General features: G+C 40.8%; 2 protein-coding genes across 5 annotated transcripts in view; one reads left to right on the top strand and one right to left on the bottom strand.

Moving 5' to 3' along the window:
• The window catches only part of SYT1 (synaptotagmin 1), a 558583-nt gene extending 548939 nt beyond the window's left edge, over positions 1 to 9644 (top strand). For all 4 annotated transcript variants that reach the window (XM_011284134.3, XM_011284136.3, XM_011284135.3 and 1 more), the window contains 2 exons: positions 1834 to 1967; positions 6563 to 9644. In XM_011284134.3, the coding sequence (XP_011282436.1) occupies positions 1834 to 1967; positions 6563 to 6769 (341 nt within the window). In that variant the 3' untranslated portion in view covers positions 6770 to 9644. The remainder of the gene's footprint in view (positions 1 to 1833; positions 1968 to 6562) is intronic.
• Positions 9645 to 11859: 2215 nt separating this feature from the next.
• Positions 11860 to 15166, bottom strand: part of PAWR (pro-apoptotic WT1 regulator) — a 196432-nt gene continuing 193125 nt past the window's right edge. The window contains exon 7 of the mRNA XM_045062103.1: positions 11860 to 12024. Coding sequence (XP_044918038.1) covers positions 11901 to 12024 — 124 coding nt within the window. The 3' untranslated portion in view covers positions 11860 to 11900. The remainder of the gene's footprint in view (positions 12025 to 15166) is intronic.

Consider the following 15166-nt stretch of genomic DNA (forward strand, 5'->3'; position numbering starts at 1 on the left):
TGATGTTATGTGTAAACACTGTTGTCCAATAATAAACCATAATCTTATTGTGCTGAAAAAACTGCAGACCAGAAAAGGTTGTTATCTAAAAATATGTGGGCATTAAACTAGAGAATCTGTAAAGTTTCACTCAAATCTCCACAGATACTGAAAGGCGGGGGCAAAGGGGGTGGGGGGAGCTATTTTAGAAGGCTTAGCACTGATTGTTTTAGGGGAGTAAAAATGTGGATGATTTTAATTTTTTTCTTCTTTTTATCATTGGGTTCTGAATTTTGTTCTGTAATGAATATGCATTACATATGAACTGGAAAAATGTTTAAGAAAACAGTAGAGAGATTTTACTATCAAACTTGGATGTTGGTTCTTAGTTACCTGAATGTATGTCCTTCATCCATTAGTAGTGAGAACTGTAAATGGGAATCGTCTTATCCCTCCAGTGATTTGCTTATTACTTTACCTTTACCTAATGAGACTTTGGGGAAAATGATAAGGGAATTCTGCTCCTCTTCTCATTACTTCTGTGTGTACTGGCTTATTCTCTACCTGGGGATGATTGGGCACAAGTCCTGAATCAATAGATGGCTCTCTGTCTTTCTCTCCCTCCCTCTCCACCCACACCCTACCCATCACTACACTTAGGCATCATACACACACACACACACACACACACACACACAGAGGTGGCCTCTTCTCTCCCTTTAACCTTCAAATCTCAGCTTATTTTTTAAAACATTTTTTAACGTTTATTTTTGAGAGAGAGAGAAACAGAGCGCAAGCGGGGGAGGGGCAGAGAGAGGGAGACACAGAATCCCAAGCAGGCTCCAGGCTCTGAGCGCCCCTAACATTTAAACTGAGATTTGGGGGCGCCTGGGTGGCTCAGTCGGTTGAGTGTCCAACTTCGGCTCAGGTCATGATCTCCCTCTCGGTTCATGGGTCCGAGCCCCGCATCGGGCTCTGTGCTGACAGCTCAGAGCTGGAGCCTGCTTGGGATTCTGTGTCTCCCTCTCTCTGCCCCTCCCCCTCTTGTGCTCGCTTGCTCTCCCACTCTCAAAAATAAATAAACGTTAAAAAAAATTAAATGTTACCTCCACAGAGAGGCCTCACCTGAGCAATCAAAATATAAGAATTCTGTTGCTGCCTTACACTCACCATACTATCCCTGGTATTCTCAAATCATGTCTCTATTCTGCTCTTTATTTCCAGAGCACTCTTGTTAACTCTTTCATATGTATTTCACTTCTTTACAAGCCTCCTGTTTCCCCCACAAGTTTGAAGTTCCATCATGAAAACAGCAATGATCTGTTTTGTTCACTCCCATCTCCATAGGGCGTAACTAATACTGAGTAAATGAATAAATGAATGAATGAAATGGCTCCTTTGTCCTTTCTCTGTCAAGAGGTCTATTCCCAAGCAGTAGTATGCTGCAACCAGTACTTTGCCAGCTCAAAGAGCCAATTGTTAATATTTCAGGGATTTAGTAAGCTAGTTGTTAAACTACTTAGTAGCTTGCAATTAGCCATGCTGAGAGTATTTCTACCATGGACGTTGGCGAATGTTACATGTTAAGACTTTCTTTTTTTCCCAAAGATGCTTTATTGGCATACTACAGCTCTTGTCCCCTAAATCCACCTATAAATATTGAGATATCATGGAAATAAACCTGGAGAATAGGTTACTTAAAATCTTTCAATAGAGAATGTTTATTTTTTTTAAATATCAAATATTTACTATACAATGATTTTCTTGTTGGGAATACTTGAGTTTTTTAATAAGCTAAACTATAATCTAAAAACGTGTCTCTGATCTCCTGAAGTTTTTGTTTCTGTTTTTCAGATCCTTATGTGAAGATTCACCTGATGCAGAATGGCAAAAGGCTGAAGAAGAAAAAGACAACAATTAAAAAGAACACACTTAACCCCTACTACAATGAGTCATTCAGCTTTGAGGTACCCTTTGAACAAATCCAGGTAATGTCAAACATAATTTTGTCTTCCCATTCAATTTTATTTCTTCAGATCACATAAAGACACAGACCTTGTGAATTATCAGTGCTTATGCCTTCATTAGAATTGCCATTCTTATTCTTATACACATTTGATAATCAAGCTACATCCAGAAGGAAATGATAAAATATACAGCACAGGATGTGCTGATTCATCAGCTAAAAACAGCTGGCATTCTGTTGGGCAGAAATAAAGTAGGAAAAAGAAAATCAACAGAATGACTCTGCTAATTCAAAAAGTGCATACATAAAGGTTAAAAGGCCAAGAGAAAAATGAGCTTTCACTATTTATTCCCAAGCCATAATATGTAATTGTCCTTATCACAGCTTTATAGCAAAAAAAAAAAAAAAAAAAAAAATAGAGATAAAAGAAATATTTTGGTTGATGCTAAATATGCAGCATCTTTAATCTTTCATTTTTAAAGAGTGATTTACAATAGAAAAAATAACTAAGTCATATTTTGTTTAAATTCAGCTTCCTATTTCTGAGTTGGAATGGATGGACATTTTTGTAAAGATAAAACCTTCACTTGCCAGATAATAATTGTTATGATAAGGAGTATTCTACTAAAGGAACCTGTGGATAACATGTTCAAAACAGGATGCTACAAGTAGCCACAATAGTATATGATCTCATTATTTAGCAATTTTTAAGTATATTTAGGTTTTCTTACCTCATATCCATAGTGAGACCATTGAAATTCAAAGTTCACATCCAATAAATATCAGCTATTTCTTGGGAATCTTTAATGGATATCAGAGAGTCAAATGTCTTAAAGCAACACTATTTTTACATTTTATTGAATAATTGATGTGGGCCTATCTTTTCAGTCATATAAAAACTTGCCCATAACATGAAGGAGAAGTAACGAGTAGGCATCAAAACTACAACATGGAAATGTCTAAAGTTAGTCCAGAATGTAAAAAATCAGCAAATATTCTTTAGTTGCATATTTTTCCTTTTTTAAGTTTATTTATTTATTTTGAGAGAGAGAGAGAGAGAGACAGACAGACTGCGAGCATGGGAGGGGCAGAGAGAGAGGGAGAGAGAGAGAATCCCAAGCAAGTTGTGCCCCATCACTGCAAAGCCCTGTGCGGGGTTTGAACTCACCAACTGTGAGATCATGACCTAAGCTGAAACCAAGAGTTGGAGGCTTAACTGACTGAGCCACCCAGGTGCCCTGCATATTTTTACTTTTAATCTAAAGTATAATTTAGAATATATATATATATATATACATATATATGTAATAAATCACACCTTTATTCCATGAAGAAAACTAATATCATAGCTACATGTATTGTAGTGCCTAATTTAAGCACTTTATGCATAACCTTACTGCATCTTTTTTTTTTTAACATTTATTTATTTTTGAGACAGAGAGAGACAGAGCATGAACGGGGGAGGGGCAGAGAGAGAGGGAGACACAGAATCGGAAACAGGCTCCAGGCTCTGAGCCATCAACCCAGAGCCCGACACGGGGCTCGGACTCACGGACCACGAGATCGTGACCTGGCTGAAGTCGGACGCTTAACCGACTGAGCCACCCAGGCGCCCCTTACTGCATCTTTATAATAACCTTATGAGAGAGGTTATTACCCCAATTTTATATATGAGGAAACCGAGGCTTAGAATTTCCTCATGTGTAAAACAGGAATAATAAAGTCCACATCCAAGTGAGCTTATGCATATAAAAACACTTGGAAGGGCACCAAGCACATAGGAACATTCAAAATGGTTGCCATCATCATTATTATTCACAGTGTTCATTTTGTCTTTTTTTTCATATTAACATCTTATTAGAAAATAGATCTAACAGGGGCACCTGGGTGGCTCAGTGGTTGGGCAACGGACTTCGGCTCAGGTCATGATCTCACAATTTGTGACAGCTCGGAGCCTGGAGCCTGCTTCAGATTCTGTGTCTCCCTGTCTCTCTTTGCCTCTCCCCCACTGGCACTCTGTCTGTCTCTCAAAAATGAATAAACGTTAAAAAAATTAAAAAAAAGAAAAGAAAATGGATCTAACAATAAGATTAAAACAATATATAAATCAGTGCCTTCTACTAGAAGTATCTGTGAGGACAGACATGTTTTATCACTGGTGGGGTCCAATACAGTAGTCTCCAGCCTCAAGTGGGTGATGAGCACCTCAGCCACCAGTGTGATAAAGGAACCTTATTCATAATTTAAATAGCCATATGTGGCCAGTCACTACTGTATTGTATAGGGCAGTTATTTAAAAATCACCAGGAATCCCACCATCCTCACATCAGGTCATGGTCTTTCTCTAACTGTTCTCATATGCAAATTGCACATACTTAAATTAATTACTTTCAACAGTTGTTGAAACAGTTACATAACAACAGTTGTAGCAGTTGTTACATAAGTAAATGACATTCCAGAGGACACTGATTCCCTGGCCCCAGTCACTTGTTTACCAGCCTGAACCAGTGAAGCTACTGCTTTGGGCCCACTGGCAAATCCCTAAAATATCCAATTTTCTCCAATTTATTTTGCAATATCTGTTCAGTGAACCCTTTTTTGAGTTCTAAGAACTCATTCCTATGGAAACTAACACCTCGTGGAGTTTTGGTTTTTTTATTCTACAAAACAATATAAAGCAGGGTATTGAGATGAAAAATCCTATTGTAAACTTTCTTGGAGCTACAATTCTACACCTTTAACAAAAATAAATGGGTTTTTTCTTCAACTATAAATTGCAGCAGATGCAAATATATTAAAAATGAAGCACATTACAAACAAGACATATGCTGGGTTTCTGGGGCCGCATTTTAGAGGAGATAACATTCTGTCAGGACAGAGAGAACCTGAGCCCATCACTGACAACAGTAGGCATGGAAATAATGAGCACATCTTTGACTGCATCCCTCCTCCTCTGCTTCTTGGCAGTTTGCTCTAGTCTTCGCATTTTCCTAGAGAAACAATTGAGCATTTTCCATACCAAACTAGGGGTCTAGGTTTCCTTTCTTCCCAGGTTACAAGATTATCTGCTTTCTATTTGTCTCTATCCCTATGAAATATACTGTGAGCAAAATATGCTGATTTTCAAAAGCCCATGTAAATGTTATAGTCCCTCCCCTAAAAAGGTATAAATAAACTATCTATGCAGCTGGAAAAATTAATCCAAGGCCTTCATAAGGATGTTTTGTCTTGAGTGCATTCCTAGGTGAAATCGTCAAAGCCCACTCCAGCCATTCACTCCAACCTCCACAAACCCCATTGCCTTGGTGCCTGACCCCACCCCCATTCCCTGCAGTATGATTTCATCCTGACGAATTTGCTTGGGCAAAGTTCTGAGAACTTTTCTGAGAACCAAACTGATTCTGTTCCCAACACCATCCAATGGATAGATGATTCCCTTGATAAGGTAATCAGTCCGAGGCCACACAAGGGAAGATGGAGTTTGTTTCCTTTATTGCCAGTGTGTTGCATTTTACATTCTAAATTCCATTTTCAAAAGCAGCCGTTGTCTCTGATGTGAAGCTGTACATGGGTGCCACCTCTTAGCACATTGGTACAATAATGTGGTGCTCAGACCACAAAGTCCGCTAAAGGGCCATAACTCAGCAGGAGCCCCATCCTGCCCTGGCTTCCATCATTACATTTTCTGTTCCTTTTAACTCCGGCCATCAAATGCTATGCATTCTACTTTATTCTAAGCCCTTTATCTCTACACTCAGTTTCTAGAGTCGAGCCATCACATATTTTGACTAAGCAAATCCATTACTTGGGAAGCAGAACTAAAATGTGCTTTGAAAAAGTGTGTCTTTCATATCATAATGGCATGGGTTTGCTTTCGTCAATTCAGGCAGTTCAAAAGCGTAAGTTATTAAATAAACTCTCACGATGTAATGGAATCACTGAAGTAAATCTTGTGTGGCCTGAAAGGTTATTTCCATTTGAGATCAGTGCTGGATACACAACAGTCACTCCGTAAATGTTCATTGAGAAAAGGCTTCAATGGGAAAATTATTTTTAGTTGTGACTTTTTAAAGCCTTTCGCTCTATTATCACATTTAATACTCGCAATAATCATGTGACTATTGTACCGAATACCAACACCAGAACTCTTGCTGATGAGGCGATTGAAACGAATGAACCCAGAGGTGGACACAGTTTACAAAGACAACAACGGCACCAAGGGCACAGCACAGACTGTGGAGAACAAACCACCCATTCCTTGTATGACCCCAGGCAGGGAGCATGACATCACCTTACCTAAATAATGGCAGTATTAATCGGATCTGTTGTGAGAAGTAAGTGAGTAGTTCATGTAAAAGACTCAGAATTGTGCCAAATACCTAACAAAAATCAGCATTCATTTCAGTATTTTGAAGACACTGAAGAAGGTGATGATGATGATATAGTGATGGCGAGATACGAATCAGACGCAGGTTTTCATATTCAAGTAATTTTCAGTCTTGTTTGGTGTTTTGAGATCAGTTCTTACTTCCAATTGCTGAGATCTGAAGGAAGCTTTGCAATAGGGCTTTATCTACAGGGCTGGATGATTCATGTTTATTCTGCATCCTCTTTCAGAAAGTGCAAGTGGTGGTAACTGTTTTGGACTATGACAAGATTGGCAAGAACGATGCCATCGGCAAAGTCTTTGTGGGCTACAATAGCACCGGGGCGGAGCTGCGACACTGGTCAGACATGCTGGCCAACCCCAGGCGCCCCATCGCCCAGTGGCACACCCTGCAGGTCGAGGAGGAGGTTGACGCCATGCTGGCGGTCAAGAAGTAAAGGAAAGAAGCCTTTCTGCATCTGCCCACATAGTGCTCTTTAGCCAGTATCTGTAAATACCTCAGTAATATGGGTCCTTTCATTTTTCCAGCCATGCATTCCTGACAATTCAGTGGTACTTCAAATCCTGTTTTAATTTGCACAAATTTAAACGTAGAGAGCCCCTAAGCCCTTCGTCATGCCAACTGCCCTCCAGATCCACTCTTCTTTTAAGCAATATGATGTGTAGATAGAGCATGACTGAAATTATTTATTGTATCACACCGTTGTATATACCAGTATGCTAAAGATTTATTTCTAGTTTGTGTATTTGTATGTTGTAAGCGTTTCCTAATCTGTGTATATCTAGATGTTTTTAATAAGATGTTCTATTTTAAATTATGTAAATCGACTGAGATATAGGAGAGCTGATAATATATTATATGGTAAATATAGTATTGTCTGCATTCCAGCAAAAATATCAACTTGTAAGGCACTCGTACAGTGAAACTGACATCTTAAAGGACAACTTAAACCTGAGCTTTCTATTGAATCATTTGAGTACCAAGATACACTTACACCACATATTTGCTGGGTGAATCCAATTTTGTAGAATTTCTTCACAGGCAAATTAGTATGATCTGAGCAGCGTCCAGACTGACCTCCAGGAAGCATAGCCACAAACCAGAATAGCATCTGTCTGTACATAGCTACAAAGCCTAAATAAGGGCTTCACTCTCACATTCGAGGAAGCAACTGAACAGGAGCCAATGACTTCATATTACTGCATACAGAGTAACAATATGACGGCGTTCCGTGTGTGTGTGTATGCGTGTGCATGCGTGTGTGCGTGTGCATTTGTCTGGGGATGGGGTGGGTGGGAAGAAGCTGAGGGGAGAAGTCAGCATTTCTGAATTATTGCCTGATGATTTAAAAAGAAAAAAAAAGTAGCTCTCCGTTATCACCTTTATACAAAATGTGCATCCTGTGGTGAATTCTGTTCCAGATTTCATACCTATAATAATTCCAAAAGGTTTGCACATTAGACTTTGTAACAAAATATTTTATTACACAAAACCATATTAGAAGGAATGCAGAATATTTTTAACACAGCAATCTGTGCTTATTACACAAAATTACTTTGTGGTAAACAGACAGTATTGTGATCCCGTCAAAAGATGAAAAAAAATAATAATAAACAATTAGCCATAGTTCTGAATGCACTTCAATTAAGCCAAAACAGACAGCTAGTGATCTTTTTATATGCTCTTTTTACTTAAATAAGTTTTAATTTGTCCTTTAAAAACAAAAAAGGTGAAATAATACCAAGAACAAGTTCCAGCAAACTGAAGCAACCTCTTATGTATACTAGACGCTTGACTTAGGAGGAGTTTTTAACTGTTTCCAATGTCATTATGTAGTAAATGGCACTATTACGAAGCTACTAGTCATTCCATAAGAGTCTTCAAGGACTGCTCTGTGTAGCACTGTGACTGCCGTGTGTGCTTAGACACGTAGTTTCCTCAGTGGACAGCACTCAGTTTATTCCGTAGTGATGTTGTAACAATACTGCCATTCCCTCCTACTGCACTGCCCAAGGTGTGTGTAGCACAAACAGTTCTCATTACAAAGGACCAATTCAGAACTGAAAAGCTATGCATAGGACAAGAAAGACACACAGAATGGGGTGGAACACACAGCATTTTGTCAAGCACTGTGCAATATTCCATACTTTCCCCCACTATGGTGGACAACCAGTTCGTGGAGAGGCAGCCTGTTAGCTCACGCTGCAGCCGCTCGCTCCTGTGACCCACTGTAACTCCCAGGCCACAGACAGCAGTGGTGCCTGGAAGTGGAAGCTTGTCTTCGCAAATACCAAAACAAGATGGAGGAAAACCAAGCATGAGCCTCATGTTCAGACGTTAGGATACCATGCCACATTTTTTTAAAACCTACAGAGAATTCAAAAAGGGCTCATGGGAGGCTTCACACGTGGGGCTGGTTGTTTCCTGATAAAACTAGAATTCCCGTCATTCTTCTTTTCTCATCAAAGAAGAGGCAAGCCCTTGGCCGTTCTGCCCAGTCACAGCAAACTCGTTAGAACTGGGACAGACACAAAGGACAAAGGAGAATAGCATCTCCCTCTTCTGTGGATGGGCCATACTTTTTTTCAAACGTAGGTAATAGAAGATGCACATGTCATGATGTGAGATTAAATATCAGTTTGAACGGAAGAGTCAAATGGGAATCTGTCCAATTTAAGAGACCAAACCCTACCAAAGAGAGGGAGTTGATGGACTTTAAAAAATCCCTTCCATACCAGAAACTGACATTTAATTTCACTCTATTCAGCTTTAAGTTGTTCACACCGAAACAACACTTTAAAGCAAGCAGGTTCAGCTGCCGAATATACATTATTTCTTGCATTAAAGTACTACTAATGCATTCTCTTGCAACACTGCCAGACATGGGACTGTCACCATAGAATTAGTTGGTACTATGCCATCTTTCACAAGTCAGTGACCGAACCTGCTTTGAGACCAAGATTCATCCTCAGATATGCCACATGTACCTTTCTGACAAAGCTGTGTAAAGTATTAGAAGCTGATGCTCTAGAAAGATCCTAGTTGCCTTTGTGTATATTTACTGCCTGCTTGAGTGTTTCTATGTGTGGGTTTTCTCTGTATCTTGTAGAAATGTTGGGGTGTTTTCTTCTGCCATATGGCTCGTGGCCCGCGAGCCAACTACTTTAGCTGTATTTACCTTCATTTTTGATGAGGTGGTTTAAATTTTGTTTCACTTTGTGTAGTGACCCCACAGTAGTTTTCTGATTGTTGTTAAAAATGACTTAACATATTACATGGATACTCAATAAAAATGTTTTATTTCCTGTTGATGTTGCCGCCTTTCAACTCTTCTCCTTACTTGACTCTGGCCTGTGGACTTTGGGGGCTGCTGGAAGCAGAGGCAGCTGAGAACAGCCTACAGTGAATGCCTGTCTCGGAGTCATGCCTATGAGTATAGAATGGGTGAAGGGACAACAATGCCCAGATGGCATGGCCGTCACGTCCCAGCGTTCCTCATTCTCAACACGTGTTTCTCTCTTCCTGTTTATGATGGATTCATCCGGCACACTTTCAGGCTTTCTGCTTTGCTTAAAATGTGTCCTCTAGGGTTTTCATTCTACAGCTTAAGTCACACAGCCTCTCCAAAATGGGACTGAAAGTAAGATTTTTAAAATTCCATTTTCAGAGGACGGCATGACACATGAAATACCCCGCCTACTGCAATTACTAGATAAAACAAGTAAACATCCTTCCTCCAGTGAATTGAACATTTATTAGTGCCTACCATATACCATTATTTTACTGGATGACAGAGATGCAACAAATAATGTAATAAGGTACACCTGGCCCCAGGGAGCCACTCCACAGTCTCAGAGACCTGTGAATACACTGTCACAGTACACAATGATGTCTGAGTCTCTGAGAACCTTCTCTAGACCAATCATAGTGGACACCATGGGGTGCCACCCTGATCCCCCTTCAGCACTGAGGCATTCAGCCCGCAGCTGCTGGAAGCTTGCCTGATGGCAGCTCATGGAGATTCCCTCTGCCCTCTACTGAGGAAGCTGCCTAACTAAGGTCACGCGTCCTCCCTGGCCACATTCCGTGGGCCCAGGCAGGCTCTCTCGGAAGCGATATCTCAGTTTCCAGCCCCGAGGGTTTGTTGAGAAGGGCTACTGCAACTGCTGTGCGCTTCACTTTCTCCCTCACCTCATGCCACCCTCCTCCCTCCTTTACAGATGTTATTCCCAAGAGCACTCCACCATAAAACCCCTTCGGCACAGAATCTGTACACTGAGAATCCCAGCCTAGGACACATTGTTCAGGGGAGGAGAGATCAAGAAAAGTTTGAGAGGTAAGTCCTAAGGGAACTGGTAGGAGTTATCCAAGTCAGAGAGTAGGCAAGACTGTGGCAAAATTTATCTCATCAAAGCTGGTTACACCATACTCCCTTCAGCCAGCTTGTGTTAGCCACTGGCAAACAGGGATAGGGACTGAGGCAAAACAGCCACACAGTCACGGGAAAGACCATTTAATTATATACACTCCAAGGAAGAAGTTGACAGAGTTCTAAATGTAAGTTGAGAAAAGGAAATTTAAGGCCTGCTTAGAATTAGGTGCAAAAACAAAGCAAAACATAAAAAGAAATCAGCGTTATAAATACAATTATTTGGTTGTCAAGAGTGAGCATTTTGCTTCTTCTTACATAGCCCTCAAAATCAGGTACAAAACCATTTAAAGAATATTTCTTTTTTAAATCTTTTAATGTTTATTCATTTTTGAGAGAGAGAGAGAGAGAGGGAGTACGCGGGGGAGAGGCAGAGAGAGAGACGGAGACATAGAATCCGAAGCAGGCTCCAGGCTCTGGACTGTCAGCACAGAGCCCAATGTGGGGCTCAAATCCATGAACCGTGAGATCATAACCTGAGCCAAAGCCAGATGTTCAACCAACTGAGTCACTCAGGGGGCACCTGTAAAGAATATTTCTTAAATGAACTACCAAAAAAAAAAAAACAAAAAACCATTACCTCATCCTTTTGTTAATGTTTGTTTTCCCAAAAGATTTTTAGGTTTAAGACACATACACTTAGGGGGTGACTGGGTGACTCGGTTGAGCGTCTGACTTCGTCTCAGGTCATGGTCTTGTGGTTCGTGAGTTGGAGCCCTGTGTTGGGCTCTATGCTGACAGCTCAGAGCCTGGAGCCTGCTTCGGATTCTGTGTGTCTCCCTCTCTCTCTCTGCCCCTCCCACACACACACTCTGTTTCTCTCTCTCTCTCTCTCTCTCTGTCTCTCAAAAATAAAAGAACATTTAAAAAATTGTTTTTAAAAAGACACATACACTTAGGATATTTATTAGGTGTTTTAGTCAGGACAACTAAACTATTCCAGGTATTTTAAAGAGGGAATTTAAGAAAATGGCCACATAAAAAGGGCTGAGAAGGCAAAGTACAGACAGTGGGTTAACCCAGAGGTTAATAGATGCCACGTGTGATTTGTATGCTAGGACTGCCCTAACAAATACCACAGACCTGGTGGCCAAAGCAACAAAAATTTATTCTCTTACAGTTCTGGAAGTCAGAAGTCCTAGATCAAGGTGTTGGCAGAGTTGATTTCTTCTGACGCCTCTCTTTGGCCTGTTGATGGCCATCTGGTCCCATTGTGTTCATGTGGTCTTCCCTCTACGTGTGTCTGCAATCCAACCACCCCTCTGTACGAGAACATGAATCATACTGAATTAGGGTCCACCCTCATCACTTCATTTTAACTTAATGACCTCTTTCAGAACCCTGGTTCCAAATAAAATCAGATTCTGAGGTATTGGGGGTTAGGACTTCAACATACGAATTCAGAGGGTGGGGCACAATTCAGCCCATAAATACCACCAAAGGCAGGGGAAACAAAATGGAGAAGATAGTGTTACCATAGAACCAGAACTCTAAAGGTGGGGCTAGAATGCAGGGAAGGTACCATGGGGCCCCTTTCCTCCTGGACCACCAAAGAGTATCAGGTGTTGGTGCTGGGGCCAACAAAGACGCTCCATGCTGGAGGTTCTGGAACTGATCCAGTAGCAGCCTACTGTGGTTAGTGGAAAGCCAACAGAAGCTAGAAGCAGAAACAGGATCTTTTCTCTTCTCCTCCTACCTTCTAGTTCAACCAGTGCTTCTCACTGGGAAAACCTAAAGAAGGTTTGAGGAATAGTCTGCTGGGTCTTAGAGCACCCCCTCTCCCTCACCAAGTACATAGCAGAGCACAGAGAGGTGGAAATGAGGATGGAAAACAAGGAGGCGAATGACCAATACATTAAACGTCTTAATCCCTTCATGCTGCTATAACAACAGTACCATAGATGGTGGTTTAAGCAACACATATTTATCTCTCACAGTTCTGAAGGATGGGAAGTCCAAGACCAAAGCACCAGCAGACTCAGCATCTGTTGGGAGGCCATCTTCTTGCTGTGTCTCACCATGGGGTTGCTCTCTGGGGTCTCTTTGATCAGGGCACTAATCCCATTCATGAGGCCTCCACCCTCATGACCTAATACAATCTCAATGGTGGTTAGGATTTCTACATAAGAATTTGGGGGAGGGGAACACACACATTCAGTCCATAACATTAGGAAACCTTTTAGCAGCTGCATAGACTTTATAAATACTCTTGTTTCTTCCCTGGAGAATTCAGGTGTTCCTATCTGAACTGCACAACCCATCCCACCCTTGATGAAACAGAAGTATAGGAATCACGTTCTTATTCTATTTATGCAGAGAGTTTACTATTACAGATTTGAAAATTCCAATCATGATTGCCATTATCCCCACCCTGAAAAACATCTTTATTACAAATGCACAAGACCCTTTGATGTTTAGCAAGTGATTTAAGCTGCACACAAATTTTTACTGTAAAACAGTCAGTGACTTTGGAATAAGAAGGTAAAAGAGCAGGAGAATAAAAATGAGATATAGCCTGATTCTAAATGTACAAAGAGATTTTCCAAAGCATACAGAGTAATAATTATGTAGGAGGAGCCATCAAGAGGGAGCAGTAATAAAAACACCATGCAAACCTTCTGATGATTTGTGTGATCTAAGTCCCGAGGTTGGCTGTAAGTTACTTGCATTTTTTAAATCCACATTTCAGACATATTGATTATTTTACCCTCCCCCACCAATATACATTCCTAAAGATCCCACACTCATCCCTTTCCTTTGACAGTAATAACCATCCTTCCAGCAAAGCCTTTTGCTCTGTGCAAAATGTACCTGCTGCTGCCTGGGTGCACACAGGTTGAAAAGAATTTTGTACCAAACGAGCCACTTCCCTCTTGGCTGCCCACTTTACCTCTGTCACTTTCTTACAGCCTCTGGACTGGGAAGGCAGCAAAGCATTGACATCCTATATAGGCAGGATTGTTTGAGTTGTCTGTGGAAGGAACCCAATTTAAATTGGATTGAAGAAGAGAGGGAAAGAAGAAATGGGGAGAGGAAGAGAGAAAGAGAGAGACAGAGGCAGGGAGAGGAACTATTGGATCACCTAACCAGGAAAGTATGATTACATGAGGGAACAGCTAGATGAAGGGCCGCACACAATGTTATCATTCCCATTCATTCTCCCTGTCCTTGTCCCTGTCCCTCTCTGTCTTCTCCCTACCCCAACTCTACTGTCCTCAGTACTGACTTCATTATCAAGCTCCAGGGTCACCATGTGGCAGCACAGATGGCCCCTAGCAGCTCCAAGCTTATATTCTTCCAGCTTAGCATGCTTGCAGAGAGTGCTACTTTCACAGTTTATCATCAAAATTCCCAGACCTGACATACATGGACCACATGCCCTCCTTAAAATGATCATTGGGTCCAGATGACGCCGTGTTCGCTTTGGCCAAACCTAGGTTATGTCTGCAACCCTACAGCCACAGAGATGGCATAAGGACAGTTCCTCAAAGGCAAACCAAAATGCTATTACCAAGAAAGAAAAGTGGATACTGGGCAGACAAAACCAACAGGTGTCTACTCTTTGGCACCTGGTATACCTCCACCCAAAGAGGAGGGACACTGAAGGCACAAACTCCGGCCACAGCAACAGCCTGGTCATTCTTCCCTTTGACCAAAAATACTATTGGATAGAACTTTAAAAGTATGCAAACTTTTGAATCACCTGAAAACATCTATTCACCTTCCAATTTATTGTCAAGAAAACTAATCATCTGCTATGAATTAGGCAGCCTTTTTTTGAAGACATTGAGATATTAACATGATTTTAAATCCTTGAATTCATAAAAATCTTATAGAAACTTGGCAGGAATGAAGGGAAATAGGAAAAAAATCACTCTACACACCCTGTTGTTTTTACATATTGGTCCATATCCATTCATCTTTTAAATAGTTTTACTCATTAGCGTACAAACAATTTAGTATCAATTTCTTTCACTTAAATGTGAAAAACAAGCCATGTCTCTTGTTGCCACATAGTCTTTACAACTTTTTTAAAAAAATTTTTAATGTTTATTTATTTTTGAGAGAGAGAGAGAAAGAACATGAATAGGGGAGGGGCAGAGAGAGGAGGAGACACAGAATCTGAAGCAGGCTCCAGGCTCTGGACTGACAGCCCAGAGCCCGATGCAGAGCTTGAACTCACGAACTGAGAGATCATGACCTGACCCGAAGTTGGAAGTTTGACCAACTAAGCCACCCAGGTGCCCCTTCACGACTTTTATTTTTAATAGCCATTTGACTTTTTTCCAAGTAGATAAACTAAAACCAACTCAACCAGTTCCCTAATTTCAGATATGTAAGTTGTTACTAATTTATTTCTTACCTAAATAACATTGCAATAGATACTTTCATGGGATTTTACTC

Source organism: Felis catus, chromosome B4 (genome assembly GCF_018350175.1).
Source record: "Felis catus isolate Fca126 chromosome B4, F.catus_Fca126_mat1.0, whole genome shotgun sequence".
NCBI classification, from domain to species: Eukaryota; Metazoa; Chordata; class Mammalia; order Carnivora; family Felidae; genus Felis; species Felis catus.